Source organism: Sarcophilus harrisii, chromosome 2 (genome assembly GCF_902635505.1).
Source record: "Sarcophilus harrisii chromosome 2, mSarHar1.11, whole genome shotgun sequence".
Lineage (NCBI taxonomy): Eukaryota > Metazoa > Chordata > Mammalia > Dasyuromorphia > Dasyuridae > Sarcophilus > Sarcophilus harrisii.
In genome coordinates, this window is record NC_045427.1 from 556,337,103 (window position 1) to 556,352,936 (window position 15,834).

The window sequence follows — 15,834 nt, forward strand, 5'->3', positions numbered from 1 at the left end:
TTGATAACTTTTTCATTTTTCTTTAATGTATGGGATGTCGGGGAGGGCTTCTACTTTGCAAATATAGTTTGGGAGAGGTCTCCTTTTTGTATTTGTACTTGATATGACACTCCAACAAAAATGATCTCTTTATTTTAGTTTCTTTGTAAACAATTGATTTTTCCCCCATATTTTCATCATCCCCAAATGCCTTTTCAACAAACTTTGATGATTCTAACTGGCTTATTTTGAAGGTTCCTCCAGTCATCCTGCTCGTCTTCCTCCTCACAGTTGACATGGGAGATACAAGCTGTTTTCAATTAGACTTCCCACCCAGTGCTAAAGGTAAGAGCAATAAATGGAATTCTGTGACAGGGGCATAGTCATGACAGAGCCTTAAGTTGAATATGTACAATTCATTATCGAAACTTTCAACTAATATTCTTATTAAGAGAAGTCTTTGCTTTTGTCATTCAGTCATTTCAGTCGTGTCTGACTCCATTTGGGGTTTTCATGGCAAAAATATTGATGTATTTTGCCATTTCCTTCTCCAGCTCATTTTACAGATGAGGAAACTGAGGCAAACTGATTTGCCCAGGGTTACACAATTAGCAAGGGTCTGAGGCTGGATTTGAATTTAAGTCTTCCTTATCCCAGGTCCAGTACTATGCTGATCCTACACTAATCCTAAATACAGAAGGCACCTTTAGGATTAGTGAAGGATCAACACAGATTACAGATTTGCAGTTGTGGAGGACATTTCAACAATTGGAGTCTAGAACAAAAACACTTTTTGGTGATATTCTTTTGAGTATCTAAACAATAAGTGAAGCAGCCATGCAGCATGGAGTCTCATAACTGTACACCCTAAAGAGTTATAGAAATGTGAATTATTTTAGTAGGAGTGTATGACAAGCATAGATGCATCATGAAGTATAGAATAACATGATAAATGTGTGAGATAGGTAAATAAAATGCTATGTGTGACCTGAAGGAGGTAGGGATCAGGAAAAAAAAAAATCCATGAAGGGGAAGTCATTTAAATTGTATTTTACAAGTTAGGTAAGAATTCAAGACATGGTGATAGGTAAAGGAAGGCATACCGAGGCACAGACAACTATGTGAACAAAGACCTGGAGGCAAGAAAGTACAGGTCATGCGCTCCTGCTGGTGAATGGAGCAGCATGGGATATACAGGGGGTCCTCAAACTACGGCCCGCTGCCAGATGTGGCAGATGAGGACGTTTATCCCCCTCACCCAGGGCTATGAAGTTTCTTTATTTAAAGGCCCACAAAACAAAGTTTTTGTTTTTACTATAGTCCGGCCCTCCAACAGTCTGAGGGACAGTGAACTGGCCCCCTCTTTAAAAAGTTTGAGGACCCCTGATTTAGACAATAAGCATGAGGTTATAGAGGACCTTGAATGACAAACTAAGAAGCCCAAACCATTCAGCACACATTAGGAAAACACTAAAGAGATCTGGGGCAGCTAGGTGGCGCCATAGTCCACCGAGTGCCGACCTGGCGTCAGGAAGACTCATCGTCCGGCTTCTAATCCATTATGTAGTGTCAGGGTGACCCTGAGCAAGTCACTTCACCCTGTCTGCCTCAGTTTTCTCATCTGTAAAATGAGCTGGAGAAGAAAATGGCAGAGCATCCCAGTATCTTAGCCAAGAAAGCCTCAAATGGGGTCCAACAGACTAGGGACTCTGGCGTCTTTTACCAGGCTCCTATTTTATAGCTTCTCTGAGCTCTGGTCATTGGTAGGGCTTGGACAACAGAACCACTGTTCTATACATTTTCTGGGCCTTCCTCATGTTCTACTGTCTTCCAGACTGAATCATAGCTCTAGAGCCTCCTCTAGGGAGTCAAGGTCCAGCATATCTGACTGTTGTCATCAGTCCAATATGAGCTTGGAAGGCTCTACCACGGGTTGGACACAGAGAGACCACATGAACACTTTTTTTTAATAGCCTTTTATTTACAGGCTATATGCATGGATAACTTTACAGCATTAACAATTGCCAAACCTCTTGTTCCAATTTTTCACCTCTTACCCCCCCCACCCCTCCCCTAGATGGCAGGATGACCAGTAGATGTTAAATACATTAAAATATAACTTAGATACACAATAAGTGTACATGACCAACGCGTTATTTTGCTGTACAAAAAGAATCAGACTCTGAAATATTGTATAATTAGCTTGTGAAGGAAATCAAAAATGCAGGTGGGCATAAATATAGGGATTGGGAATTCAACGTAATGGTTTTTAGTCATCTCCCAGAGTTCTTTCTCTGGGCATAGCTGGTTCAGTTCATTACTGATCCATTGGAAATGATTTGGTTGATCTCATTGCTGAGGATGGCCAGGTCCATCAGAACTGGTCATCATCTAGTATTGTTGTTGAAGTATATAATGATCTCCTGGTCCTGCTCATTTCACTCAGCATCAGTTCATGTAAGTCTCTCCAGGCCTTTCTGAAATCATCCTGTTGGTCATTTCTTACAGAACAGTAATATTCCATAATATTCATATACCACAATTTATTCAGCCATTCTCCAAATGATGGACATCCATTCATTTTCCAGTTTCTAGCCACTACAAAAAGGGCTGCCACAAACATTCGTGCACATACAGGTCCCTTTCCCTTCTTTAGTATCTCTTTGGGACATAAGCCCAGTAGTAACACTGCTGGATCAAAGGGTATGCACAGTTTGATAACTTTTTTGAGCATAGTTCCAAACTACTCTCCAAAATGGTTGGATTCGTTCACAACTCCACCAACAATGCATCAATGTCCCAGTTTTCCCGCATCCCCTCCAACAATCATCATTATTTTTTCCTGTCATCTTAGCCAATCTGACAGGTGTGTAGTGGTATCTTAGAGTTGTCTTAATTTGCATTTCTCTGATTAATAATGACTTGGAGCATCTTTTCATATGACTAGAAATAGTTTCAATTTCTTCATCTGAGAATTGTCTGTTCATATCCTTTGACCATTTTTCAATTGGAGAATGGCTTGATTTTTTATAAATTAGAGTTAATTCTCTATATATTTTGGAAATGAGGCCTTTATCAGAACCTTTGACTGTAAAAATATTTTCCCAGTTTATTGCTTCCCTTCTAATCTTGTCTGCATTAGTTTTGTTTGTACAAAAACTTTTCAGTTTGGTATAATCGAAATTTTCTATTTTGTGATCAGTAATGATCTCTAGTTCTGCTTTGGTCATAAAGACCTTCCCCTTCCACAGGTCTGAGAGGTAAACTATCCTATGTTCCTCTAATTTATTAATAATTTCATTCTTTATGCCTAGGTCATGAACCCATTTTGACCTTATCTTGGTGTACGGCGTTAAGTATGGATCAATGCCTAGTTTCTGCCATATTAGTTTCCATTTTTCCCAGCAATTTTTATCAAACAGTAAGTTCTTATCCCAAAAGCTGGGATCTTTGGGTTTGTCAAAGACTAGGTTGCTATATTTGTTGACTGTTTTATCCCTTGAACCTAATCTATTCCACTGATCAACTAATCTATTCCTTAGCCAATACCAAATAGTTTTGGTAACTGCTGCTCTATAATATAATTTTAGATCTGGTACAGCTAAGCCACCATCATTTGATTTTTTTTTCATTAATTCCCTTGAAATTCTTGACCTTTTGTTTTTCCATATGAACTTTGTTGTTATTTTTTCTAGGTCATTAAAATAGTTTTTTGGGAGTCTGATTGGTATAGCGCTAAATAAATAGATTAGTTTAGGTAATATTGTCATCTTTATTATATTTGCTCGCCCTATCCAAGAGCATTTAATATTTTTCCAATTGGTTAGATCAGACTTAATTTGTGTGAAAAGTGGTCTGTAATTTTGCTCATAAAGTTTCTGATTTTCCCTTGGCAGATAGATTCCTAAATGTTTTATATTATCAGTAGTTACTTTAAATGGAATTTCTCTTTGTAACTCTGACTGTTGGATTTTGTTAGTGATATATAAGAATGCTGATGACTTAGACCACATGAACACTTGAAGTGGAGATGCCTCTAGTGCATCTCACATTTCTTTTGAGCTTTTGTAATCCTGCTTTGCTCATAGAGCATCATGTTGCCTTCTTTGATGCAGGGACACCTTGCTAGGTGGTTCTTTGTCAGTGTCCGTCATGTCATAAGATCAGTTCCGAAGTTCAGAGACCTTGGGAGTGTCCTTCTGACCTCTATATGAATGCTTGTCTCATGTGAGTTCTCTGTAAAGTAGTCTTTTAGGGAAGCTTCCCTTAGGCATTTGAACAATTGTCCAGTCCTCAGAGACGCCCTCTCTGCAGTACAGTTTGAATGCTGAGCTGTTTAGCTTGGGAAAGGATCTCGGTGTCTGGTACCTTTTCTTGCCAGGTGATCTTCCTAAGAAGCAATTTAGTTTTCTGTCATGGTGCTGGATACTTTCCAGGTTTCACAGGCCTACAACAATGAAGTCAGTGCAATGACCTTCCATTTGATAGTCAGTCTGATACCTCTTTGCTCCATACTTTCTTTCGGAGTCGCTCAAATACTGAGGTAGCTCAGGCAATGCATGTGTCCACCTCATCATTTATGTGTACATTCCAGGGAAGTATACTGCCAAGGTAAGCGAACTTATTCACAGAATTCAACATTTCTCCATTTGCTAGAACTGATGGGATATGATGAGGTGCTGGCTAGTGAAGGACCTGGGTTTTCTTGGTAATAATCGTTAGGCCAAAATTAGAATAAGCAGCAGAGAATCAATCCATACTTTGTTGCATCTTGTACCCAATCAAATACAAACAAAAAAATCTTGCACTAACTCTCCCTCCACCTTCGTTTTGGCTTGTCCCCTTTTCAAGTTAAATCATTTACCATCAGTGAGAGAGCTGACCTTGATGCTGTTTTTGTCCTTGCTGAAGGCAGTTGACAACATTGCTGAAAACATCATGCTAAAAAGCATGGGAGCAAGCACACGGCATTGGTAATTGGGAAAGTGCAAGAGTGTCATCCATTATCCATGCTATCATGAAAATGACATACGATATTGATGGACTTCAGGCATCCAAATTTTGCCATAATTTCCCACAAATCCTCATGATTAACAGTAACAAAAGCCTTGGTCAAATCAATGAATGTTGTGTATAGATTACAGTTCCAGGCATTTTTCTTGGAGTTGTCAAGCAGCAAATACAATGTTGACCGTTCCTCAACTCTTTCTGAAGCCACATTGGTTCTCATGTAGATGATCATCTTCAAGATGAAGGATTCTGTTAAGAAGGATTCTGGCAAGAATTTTGCCAACAATGACTAAGAGAGAGATCATCCTCTCATTTCCCCTCCCCACACCCCAGACCGTGAATGTCACAGGAAAACCTATTTCCTTTGTCTTTATAGAGATGGACAATGAATGTGATACAAAATGTTTAAAATGTGGTGGGAGTTATTGTGATGTAAAAACAAAAGGTATCAATGATTTTTAAATAACAGTCATTTTAACCATAAAACTACCAAACCAAAACAGATACAAGGAATGATTTCCAGAACAGTTTGAAAAGCTTTAGCACTGTTAACTTGCCCAAGAGCTCCTCAGCAAGAGTGCAGATATCAGAGCATCTGAAGGAGAGGGTGTCCAAAGGATTCTAGGAACTTTGAAGGGAAAAGTGAGGGGCCGAGGACCTGAGATCCATCATTCCAGCTTCTGCCAGTTGGGCCACTAATGGTCCTGAATCTGCAGCAGCTATCCTTCCTTATACCCTTGCCTCCCTTGCCCAACTGATATTCAGGATCTTCTTTGGGTCCTGGTGATCCATGCCCTCTGCTTTTATGATAAAATATTAAAAAGAAATCTTTAGTTCGATGAATTCCATTTACCCATCAGTCTCTGTGTCTGCTGCATGGTCTCCATACATTCCAAGATTTAAGAATCATCAGTTGAGCTACAAGAAATAGTTAAATTTCTCCAGGAGATGAGTTACCCTTTCTATATACCTGAAAATGAGATAAAATCAGACTAGTGTCCCAAAGAGATTAAAGAAAAAGAGAAAGGATCTATATGTAGAAATATTTATAGAAGCTTTTTTTATGGTGACAAAGAATTAGAAATTGAAGGGAAACCCATCAGTTGGGGAATGACTGAGCAAATTGTAGTATATGACCATGAAGGAATATTATATGCTATAAGAAATGTTGTAACAATGACCTACTATGAAAGACTTAGCTATTCTGACAATGATCTAAGAGAATTTTAAAGGGTTTATAATGGAAAAATGATCTCTCCCTCCAGAGAGAGAACTGATGACCTCTTGAGTACAAATTGAAGCATATTGTTTTTAACTTTTTTTCTTGCCTTTGAGGGTTTTTTTTTCAACATAGCTAATGTAGAAATATTCATTATATAACTTCACATATAGAATAGGGGAATTTTACATTGTCTTCTAAATGAATGGGGAAAGGGCTACAGAGAGAATAAGAATTTAAAATTACATTTTTGAAAATTAAAAATCTAAAAATATCCCACTAAGTTAAGATCCCAAGATCTTCCAGATCTTGAGGTGAACTTCTCCCCACCTCCAACAGGGTTCCTCTATAATGTCTTTCCATGCCTGGTGTTATAGCTTGTCCCAGATTCTTCCCCATTCCACCTGCCCTTGTTTTAGACACCAGAATTCCTAGTCATCATGACTTTGGATAATTAAAAAGATAAGTTTGGAATATACTATATATATATATATATATATATATATATATATATATAATAACAAACAATTGTCTATTTTCTTGCTTTAGCTTGCTACTTTTAAAAAAAATAAATTTATTTAGGTGAGGCAAATGGGGTTAAGTGACTTGCCCAGTAAGTGTTAATTGTCTAAGGTCTGATTTGAACTCAGGTCTTCCTGACTTCAGGAGTAATGTTCCATCTACTATGTCACCTAGCTGCACTTTCAGTTCATTTCTTACCATAAATGTGGCCCAAGTGCCATTTAGAGAAAGCAAAACTCATTTTGCTAAGTGGTTGAATAACTGACATTCTTGGTGTTAAAGCAATACTTCTCCATCTTTTCACTGAAAGATGTTAACATTTGTGTGTTTAGGCTGCTTCATGGATGATGATTACTATGCAAATGGGAAAAAATGGAGGACTAAAGACTGTCAAGACTGTAGGTGTTACGAGAAACACATGACTTGCTGCCTCAGGTAAATTCCAGTCCACCAGAACTACTCTGAACAGAGTAATCTCAGTTATTGATGATCATCTGCCCTTTGCTTTTATGATAAAATATTAAAAAGAAATCTTTAGTTCGATGAATCTTCTTTCAAAAATAATTTTTCTGTGAGCCAATTATAGCTCACATTTATATCACCCTTTAACTCTGAGTCTCAGAGAGGTCAACTTGCTTGCCCAGAGTCCCATAGCTAGTTGCCTCCAAAATTCATTTTTTCAAAAAAAATTTTGAATTTTGAATTTTCTCTCTTTCTCCTGCCTTCATTTCCCCACTCTGTGAGACAGTCACCAATTTAATATACTTCCTGATATTTTCTTAAGGAAAATGAAAGTATTTGAATACCAAGTAAAACAAAGAAGAATTAAGAAGGTACATTCTTACTGAAAGTACCATAGAATATATCTCATGATCAAATTAGAATTATTTTTGGATAATCAACTTATATACATATTCCAGGTCACTATTCTGCAGAAGAGTAAAGAATCACAGATTATGTATTATGTAAGAATAATTAACATTTATATAGCTATTTAGCATCCTATCCAGTGTCTTATTTGGCATTCACAAAAATCCCCATGAGGTAGGAGATCTAGGGGTTGTTATCTTAATTTTACAGGTGAGGAAACTGGTAACTAAATTGTTCAAAGTCACATGGCTTGTAAGTAAAAAAGCAAGGACTTGAATTCAGATCTTTTAACTATAAGTCCAGGGCTCTTTCTGTTGTCTGCCATTGTCTTTGTAATATTTATTTGTATGCAAAAATGATGCTTCCCAAAGCGACTGTTTGAATCTAAAAAAGGCTTTAAGGCAGAGGTAAAATTAATAGTAGGAATTGAACTGAGGAATTCAAAGGGAAGATAGTTCTAGAAGTATGGGAAGTTCTAAAAAATATAGTTCCGATGACCTATTTACAAATAATTCTGATGAAGAAGAAAAGAAGAAGGCATCTAGAGAGACTGATGTGACCACACAGGACTTCTTTAATAAACTCAGATTTTGCAAGGATATAATTTATAAAAGATATAATCAGGGGCATATAACAAAGACTAAAATCCAGAATAATTTGGGGCTTGAGAAAAATGCTAATGATTGCAAAAAGGATTGTTTTAGCCATATTCTGGGGAAGTCAAAGAGTAAAGAAGTGACAGACAGGCTTTTAAACTCTACAAGTCCAGAACTGAACTTAGCACCTTTCCAGCCCCACCAATCAAATTTGTCCCATCTCTCAACTTCTATTCCTGGTATCACCATTCTCCTAGACAATTAGGCATTAAACCTCAGTGATCTCTTGTCTTTCCTCCATATACCATATTCAATTGATGGTCAATTGCTATCAGTTCTTCCTTTGAAATACCTCTCACATTCCATCTATCCATCTAGCCAGATCATATTGACAGAGGTTACTTAATTCTGTTGAGGTCTGAGGGTACCGAAGAAGAGGTGAGGCAGGAATGAGTGAGGGTCAGCTGTCCAAGGCCCAAGTTCACGGAAGGAATTTTGCTAGACCCAAAGACTATGGCAGAAAACCTTTATTGTTAAAGAAACACCAAGAGGTATTTCTTGGTGGGCATATCATTCTCAAGAGAGAAGTGATCTGCAAAGGGTCATTTTCTGAAGACCCATTTTATGCATGCGTCTAAGAGAAGTCCTGAGTGGATGTGAAATCTTGCCTGGAGTCATGACTTCCTTCAAGGAAGCTTATTTTCCTCGGGAGGGTGCAAGACCATTTGGATTTGTAGATTAAAGGAGACATTTTGTTGGTGATTTTACATAATTTTACAGGGACTCAGATCAAACAGAGTTTTATTCTCATCAATTTGAGATCTCATATTCAAATCCTAATACTTTCTCTGATTACCTATGGAACTTTAAGTAAATCAATTAACCTCATTGGCCTTTAGCTCCCACATCTGTAAAAGGAAAAGATTCTCTCTAAGGCCTTTTTTCAATTCTGTACTGATATTCCTATAATACTTATCCCCTGTCATTCACCTCATTCACCTAGACTTCATTAAAGCATTTGATAATGTCACTCATGCTTATCTTTGTGGACAAGACAGAAAAATATGGGCTAGATGATTATACTTGTAGGTGCTTTTAAAGTTGGTTGAATGTCTAGACCAGCCAAATGAATAGTTCAGAGTTTTAGTAGGATTAATCTAGTAGGATCTAACAAGGATCTGGTTTTGACAATGATATTTAGCATAAGTATCAGTGACTTTGATGAAGCAGAAGTGGCATTTTTATGAATTTTGAACATGGTTGAGTATTTTGAGATTATTTCAAAGAAATAGTGTGTTATTCCCAGCAAGTATGGAGAATAAGGAAGAATCTTACAGTAACCTAGATAGTGTATGCCATTTATATTTCCACTTTGGCCAAGGGTTGTTATTTATGCTCAAAGTGTATCCATTCCACTCTTAGAAGAGAAGAATTTCAAAAAGCATCTCTTTGTATTTTCATGGAGAATGAAATGTTTTTCTAAAATATTAAAAGGCTTCAACATGAAAACAAACAAGGAAAGAAATAAATATTTATTAAATGCCTGGTATATATCAGGCAATATGCTAAGCATTTGGTCCTCACCACAACCTGAGATGAGTACTATTATTATCCCCATTTTATACTTGAGGAAATTGAGGCAAGCAGAGTTGAAGTGATTTGTTCACAGTTGACATGGTGTCTGAGGCAGGATTTGAATTCAGGTTTTACTGGCTCCAGGCTTGCTCTCTATCCACTATTCCATCTAGCTGCCCCAAGGAAAAAGAAATTGTGAAGAGGCAGAGATATGAAGAAATAGCTGAAGAGATTTGAGTGTGGAAGAATGTGGCATAAAGAAGGAAGAGGACCACTGAATATTTGGAATTAGGAAATAAATATAAAGCTCTTCCTGAAGAGAAAGAAGTTGGATCCTTCTTAAAGGAAGAGATAGAACAGATATCTTCTGGTTGACCAAAGAAAGATACATAAGTGCTGTTAGGTGACAGACTACCCAGTAAGAATTGAAAACCAATCAAGAAATGATAGATGGTGACTACTTTCTGAGGAGATATTAAGAAACACAATCTTTTGACCTCATAACAACCAAAGAGATCTGTTCTCTTCCTGGTTAACATTTGCACTGTCTGATAGGAAATTTCCTGAAACTTCTCAAGCCAAGTAGTTACTATGATCTTCTTTATAATGTTTACATGGGAAGCAATGAAACTTCCAGGGGGATCTAAAAGGCATTGAAAAAATTATGAAGTTTTAGGTAATGTCAAAGAGAAAAATATTAATAATCATATGTAATCTGCATTTAAAGGCACAAATATGCCAGAAATGATTTTACTCAATTTATCATCAAACTAATATCCAAACCACTTCTGACTTGGAGAGGGATAGAGATATATAGTTTCCCCCCCTGCCCACAAACATGACTTTTTTCCCCCAACACAATTTCAGGGCAGAATTGGGAAAAAGGAAAAGATCGTAGTATATAGCATACAGTTTAGGTTAATATTCCTGAATAGTTGAGCAATAATCCCCTTCCTTTCTAGGCCAGTCCCCTCATTACTGGAGTAAACAAAAGGACTTTCCTGGTACACACACACACACACACACACACACACACACACACACACACTTTATCTATATTTGTATCTCTCTACCCCTTTTTAATGGAAAAGGATGAATCATGGCTCCCATCAGCTCTATATAAATAAGGAGACAATGATTTAAACAAGAGTAATTTTTTTAAAGGAAAAAATTGGATACTATCCCCTTAATTTATTAATAAGAAAAGCTTCTTTGTCCTTGACCAAACACCCACCTTTCCAAAGGGTTTTTCCAAGGGTTTTAGAAGTATTTAAGAGTCAAGAAATGATATTTCTCAATATTTCTAGAGAAACTTTTAAAAAAAGGTTTTTTATATGTTTCTACAATTATAAACTGAAAAACCTTAGGGTTAGGAAGAAATAGAAAAGAAATGAATATTTCCTTGGTTGAAAAAATAAAAGCGTACTTCATTTTAAATGTTTTTATATTAGAATAGTGCTAAATCTTTAGATTATCAATATATGTGACATGTGGTGTGAGATAGATATAATTTGATGGGCATCCCTCGGCTACAGTAATGATAGCTACTTATACCTGACTAGTTGCCCTGTTTTCTCCAACAATAGAAAACCATGATGTCCCTTAATCAATCATTCAGCAACCTACTACATGCCATTGTGTTAAGCACTGAGAAGTACAAATGTGAAGGATGTCCTGTCATAAGGCAATTCTAGCCTAAGGTCATCTACTATTGTCTTAGTGGTTCTGTCAAAAAGGATTCAGTTCATGTTGGATGGCTATTTGTTTATAACCCTGAGCTGGCTAAGAAATACTGTAGCAAAGTAACCAAAAAGTTTTGAGATCTCCTAGAGGAAGAAATAATTATCCTTCAATCTTGCTCATTGCTCAGCAGCAGGTGCTCAGGAAACTATGTGTTTCTAGACAATTCTCCCTCTCACTGACAAACTCACAAGGGTTGGCTCTGAATAGGTTTAGAAAGTACTGTATCATATGTGCTACAATTTTACTAACTTAGGAAACTCTCCTATCTCTACTTTCAAGAACTATTCTTGATTTCTCAATCTCCCTTTCTTATTAATGACTATATATTCATTATTATGTACAATCCATGCTATAGTCACATGCATTGTCTTGTATGATAAAATTAATAACTAGTGTCTAGAGCTACTCTGTGGAATGCTCAGCTGATTGTTTCTGGTCAATTCACACTCATCACTTTTAGTGAGTGGAAGGAAGGTCAGGGGAGAAGTTCCAAATTCTTCTAGCACCTAAAGGTCATGGCAGATAAAAAAAGAAAGGCCATGATTCTGGGCCCTATAAGTGGGGACAAAAGTTGGAATAAAAGAAAGTGGCCCTATTCTCCATCTTACCTTCCACTGATATTTTCAAAAGTTCCAATTCAGTTCAGTAATGTTTTGGTTTTGCCTCTAGTTACTGGCCAACCTTGCATCCCAAGTTCCTTGCATTCAAAATCTCTACCACTGTCATCATAGTTCTCCAGGATCTGTTCATGCCTATGTTTCTGGCCTCTCCTATTATGCACCTACCAGTCAGGAAGAAATTTTAGAAAATGTTGTAAAACATATCCCCAAATTCAAAGAATTCAGTGGAATCACTTTTACTAGTTTATTATGGAATTGCCTGTTAATTTACAAGATGAGAAGGAAAATTAGTCTTCCTTAGAAGGGGGTAATAAGGGAAGAGAGCTTCATGGAAGAGATGATCAAAGAAGATTCTAACCAGCTTCTTTTTTTTTTTTGTCTTTTCTTTTTCTTTCCCAAAGCTACCTAATTCCCATTATATTCGACAGAGAAAATTGTGTAGATATTTTTGACCTAAAGACCTGTAGTGTTCACATTGTGAAGAAGGCCAATCCTGGTAAGAAGTGTGAAATTATGAGTGCTTCAGGTTAAAGTCTTTGAATTTCTCTCTCCTGTCAACAAATTAAGAAGGAACTCACTAAGATCTGGAGAAGGAAGAACTGCACTCACTATTGGACAGAATCATTCTCATCTTTAGCTCCAAATTCATTGTATTCTCCCCAGTTCTCATCTGGTTCTACATAATCTGTTTTCCTCAGATGCTGTGGATTATAATTTTTCATCTGCTAAATGCAGATAAATAAATTATCTTCTTCAAGTTTCATTAAATTTTGGCGTATTATTACTCATGGAAAATGCCCTCTTTAATGGATTTCCTCTTTAGTATGAAAGAGAGTAGTGGTACAACCATTTTGGAAAGCAATTTGAAGTTTGCAAACAAAATGACTAAAATGTCCAGACCCTTTGAACCACACACTCCATTATTGGGTTTATACCCCAAAGAAGCCATCAATAAGAAGAAATTCCCCATATATTCCAAAATATTTATAGCAGCACTTTTTTGATAGCTAGCAATTGGAAATGAAGTAGATGGCCATTAATTGGGAGTGGCTAACCAAACTGGGATACATAAATGTAATGGGATATTACTGTGCTGCAAAGAATCATTTGTTATATATATGGACAAAATGAAAAGTTCTATATAAACTGTAGCTGAATGAAGTAAGTAGAGCCAAGAAAACAGAATGCAGAGTAACTACAACAATGTAAATGGAAAGAACACAAAAAAATTAAAAGTGAATATAATAGAATTATAAAAATCAAGCAGAATTTGAACAAAGAGACATCAGAGGAAATACCTATCCCTTCATGGAGATGGGAGGTTCACATTTGTTATACATTACACCTTTCAGGTTCTTCCAATGTATCAATCAGTTTGGTTGCCTGTTTTTTTTCCTTCTCTAAAAAAATCTCTATTTATCCTAGATATGGCTCTAGGGGAGGAGGAGGAAGTATAGAAGACAAGAAGGAAAAGTGATGTTTGTGATAACTGTAGTGATATGAAAAACGGAAAAAACTGATTAAAAACTCAAAAAAAAAAAAAAAGAAAGAAAGAAAAATTTGTAGTGATGGCAAACTTACTACCTACAAGGCTACATACTAATCTTAGATAGCTTAAATGGGAAACCTAGAATCACAGGATTTTTGATTGAAAGAAATCTTAGGTAGCATTTAATTTAACTGTATCTGAAAAAGAATCTCCTTTAAACTATAACTAAAGTTCCAATAATCTTGTGATGAAGAGAGTAATCTATACCCAGAGAGATTGTGGGAATGGAATGTGGACTACAACATAGCATTTTCACTTTCTCTTGTTGTTTGCTTACTTTTTTTTTTTCAGTTTTTTTTCCCTTTTTAATCTGATTTTTCTTATGCAAGATAACTATATAAATATGTATATATATATATATATACACATATATATATATATATAGTACATATTACCTGCCATCTAGGGGAGAGGGTGGGGGGAAGGAGAGGAAAATTTAAAACACAAAGTTTTGCAAGAGTCAATGTTGAAAAATTACCCATGCATATATTTTGTAAATAAAAAGCTTTAATTAAAAAATGCTTTACAAAGAAAACTATAACCAAGGTCACTATGGTGGCACACATCTATAATTGCAGCTATCAGGAAGACTGAAGCTAGAAGGTCTCTTGAGCTCAGAAATTCTGAGTGCTGCTATATACTATATACTATGTTATCCAGTATCCTAAATTATGGAATGGTAAAAATTAACCCGAATTCAAATATCAAATGACACAAAACCATGTATCAAATAATCTCTTAGTAGCGATATTAGGTCTATGAGTTACCCATGCATTTCTTGACTAGATGAGATAAAAAAGCTCCAATCTTAAAAATAAATAAAAATAAAATATACTTAAGTGGCTATCCAGCAGTTGCTTAAAGACCTAAAAAAAGGGAGAATCTATTACTTAATTAGATCAAATTCAATTTAAAAAACATTTGGTAGATAGTGTGCATTATCTCCAAAGGCAACACATTTCACTTTTGCATGGCTATAACTTCTATTTTTTTGTTATTCTAAACCAAAAACATGAACATTTTAATGTGCAAATACAGGAAAAAAAGGTTTGTATATGAAACTTCAAATTACTATTGCATATGGCTTTTTAAAAAGTAATAATTCAACATATTAGTTTCAAAGCTGTCCTATTTTTCTGCTTCTAAATTATCTATCCATTAATTTTTTAAAAAATGTTTTACTGTTACGCTCCTCATCATTTTGTTTTGTTTTGTTTTGGCAACAGTATCCCTTGCTAAGGCCTACCCCCTGGAGTTTCCATTTTATGAAGCGGCCAGCTCTAATGGGAAGTCTTCATTTCCCTTCTGGCCCAAATCCTGGCTTCTTGACTTCTAAAGCAAACCTTCCTTCTTTCCTACTTTCTTCATTCCCTCTTTTTTTCCTTCCTTCCTTCCACTCAGTGATCCCTCTATTAGGCATATATCCCAATGAGGACAAAGGCCAACGGATAGAAAGATCTTATATACACTAACATTCATATTAATAGAACTTTTTGTGGTATCAAAGAACTAGATACAAAGAAGATTCCCACAGACTGAGGAAAAGCTAAACAAATATCAATACATTAATGTAATGCAATATATCTATGGCTTAAAAAATGATGACTATGAAAAATTCAAAGCAGCATGGGAAGACATGAACTAATGCAGGGAACAGCAAACAAAAGTAGAAAAATAATACACTCAGTGAATAAAACAAGTGAATGGAAAGAATAAAAAACCTGAAACTATCATATTATAATGAAAAACCTTGGTCCCAGAGATAAGAAAATATATTATCCTTTCATCCTCAAAAATGTAGGAAACTATAAATGGAGAACACTGTATTTATCATCAGGCTTAGTTGATATGTTGATTAACTTTGCTAAACTATTTTTTGCTTTCTTTTTTAATCTTTCTTATAAATGATAACTCTTGGGGTTGAGGATGAGGGAAAGATAAAGATATTTTATAATGAAGTTGATGTAAAGACAAGAAGAAATATTTTTTAAAAGAAGGACTATCATCCTGGGCCAGTTGTGGGCTTCACCTCTAAAAAAAAAAGAAAATGGAAGAACTTGAAGATCGCCAAAAATAATGTAAGTATTGGTAAATCTGTGGCTCCAAATTCTACTCATCCAGCCCACTTGGATCCCTTCTACTAACAATCTT

At 36.0% G+C, this 15,834-nt stretch overlaps 1 protein-coding gene across 1 annotated transcript; it reads left to right on the plus strand.

Annotated features, from left to right (window-relative positions):
- The first annotated feature begins 238 nt into the window (after positions 1–238).
- Positions 239–12,897, plus strand: LOC116421182 (beta-microseminoprotein-like). The gene is made up of 3 exons (XM_031949528.1): positions 239–324; positions 7,063–7,165; positions 12,536–12,897. The coding sequence occupies exons 1-3, from the start codon at positions 276–278 to the stop codon at positions 12,663–12,665; spliced, it is 282 nt and encodes a 93-aa protein (XP_031805388.1). The 5' UTR covers positions 239–275; the 3' UTR covers positions 12,666–12,897.
- The last annotated feature ends 2,937 nt before the right edge of the window (positions 12,898–15,834 follow it).

Coding starts and splice junctions, on each gene's coding strand:
- LOC116421182 (XM_031949528.1), top strand. CDS start 276: ATGGGAGATACAAGCTGTTTTCAATTAGACTTCCCACCCAGTGCTAAA. Junction 325..7,062: donor CTTCCCACCCAGTGCTAAAG/GTAAGAGCAATA, acceptor TTGTGTGTTTAG/GCTGCTTCATGGATGATGAT. Junction 7,166..12,535: donor CACATGACTTGCTGCCTCAG/GTAAATTCCAGT, acceptor TCTTTCCCAAAG/CTACCTAATTCCCATTATAT.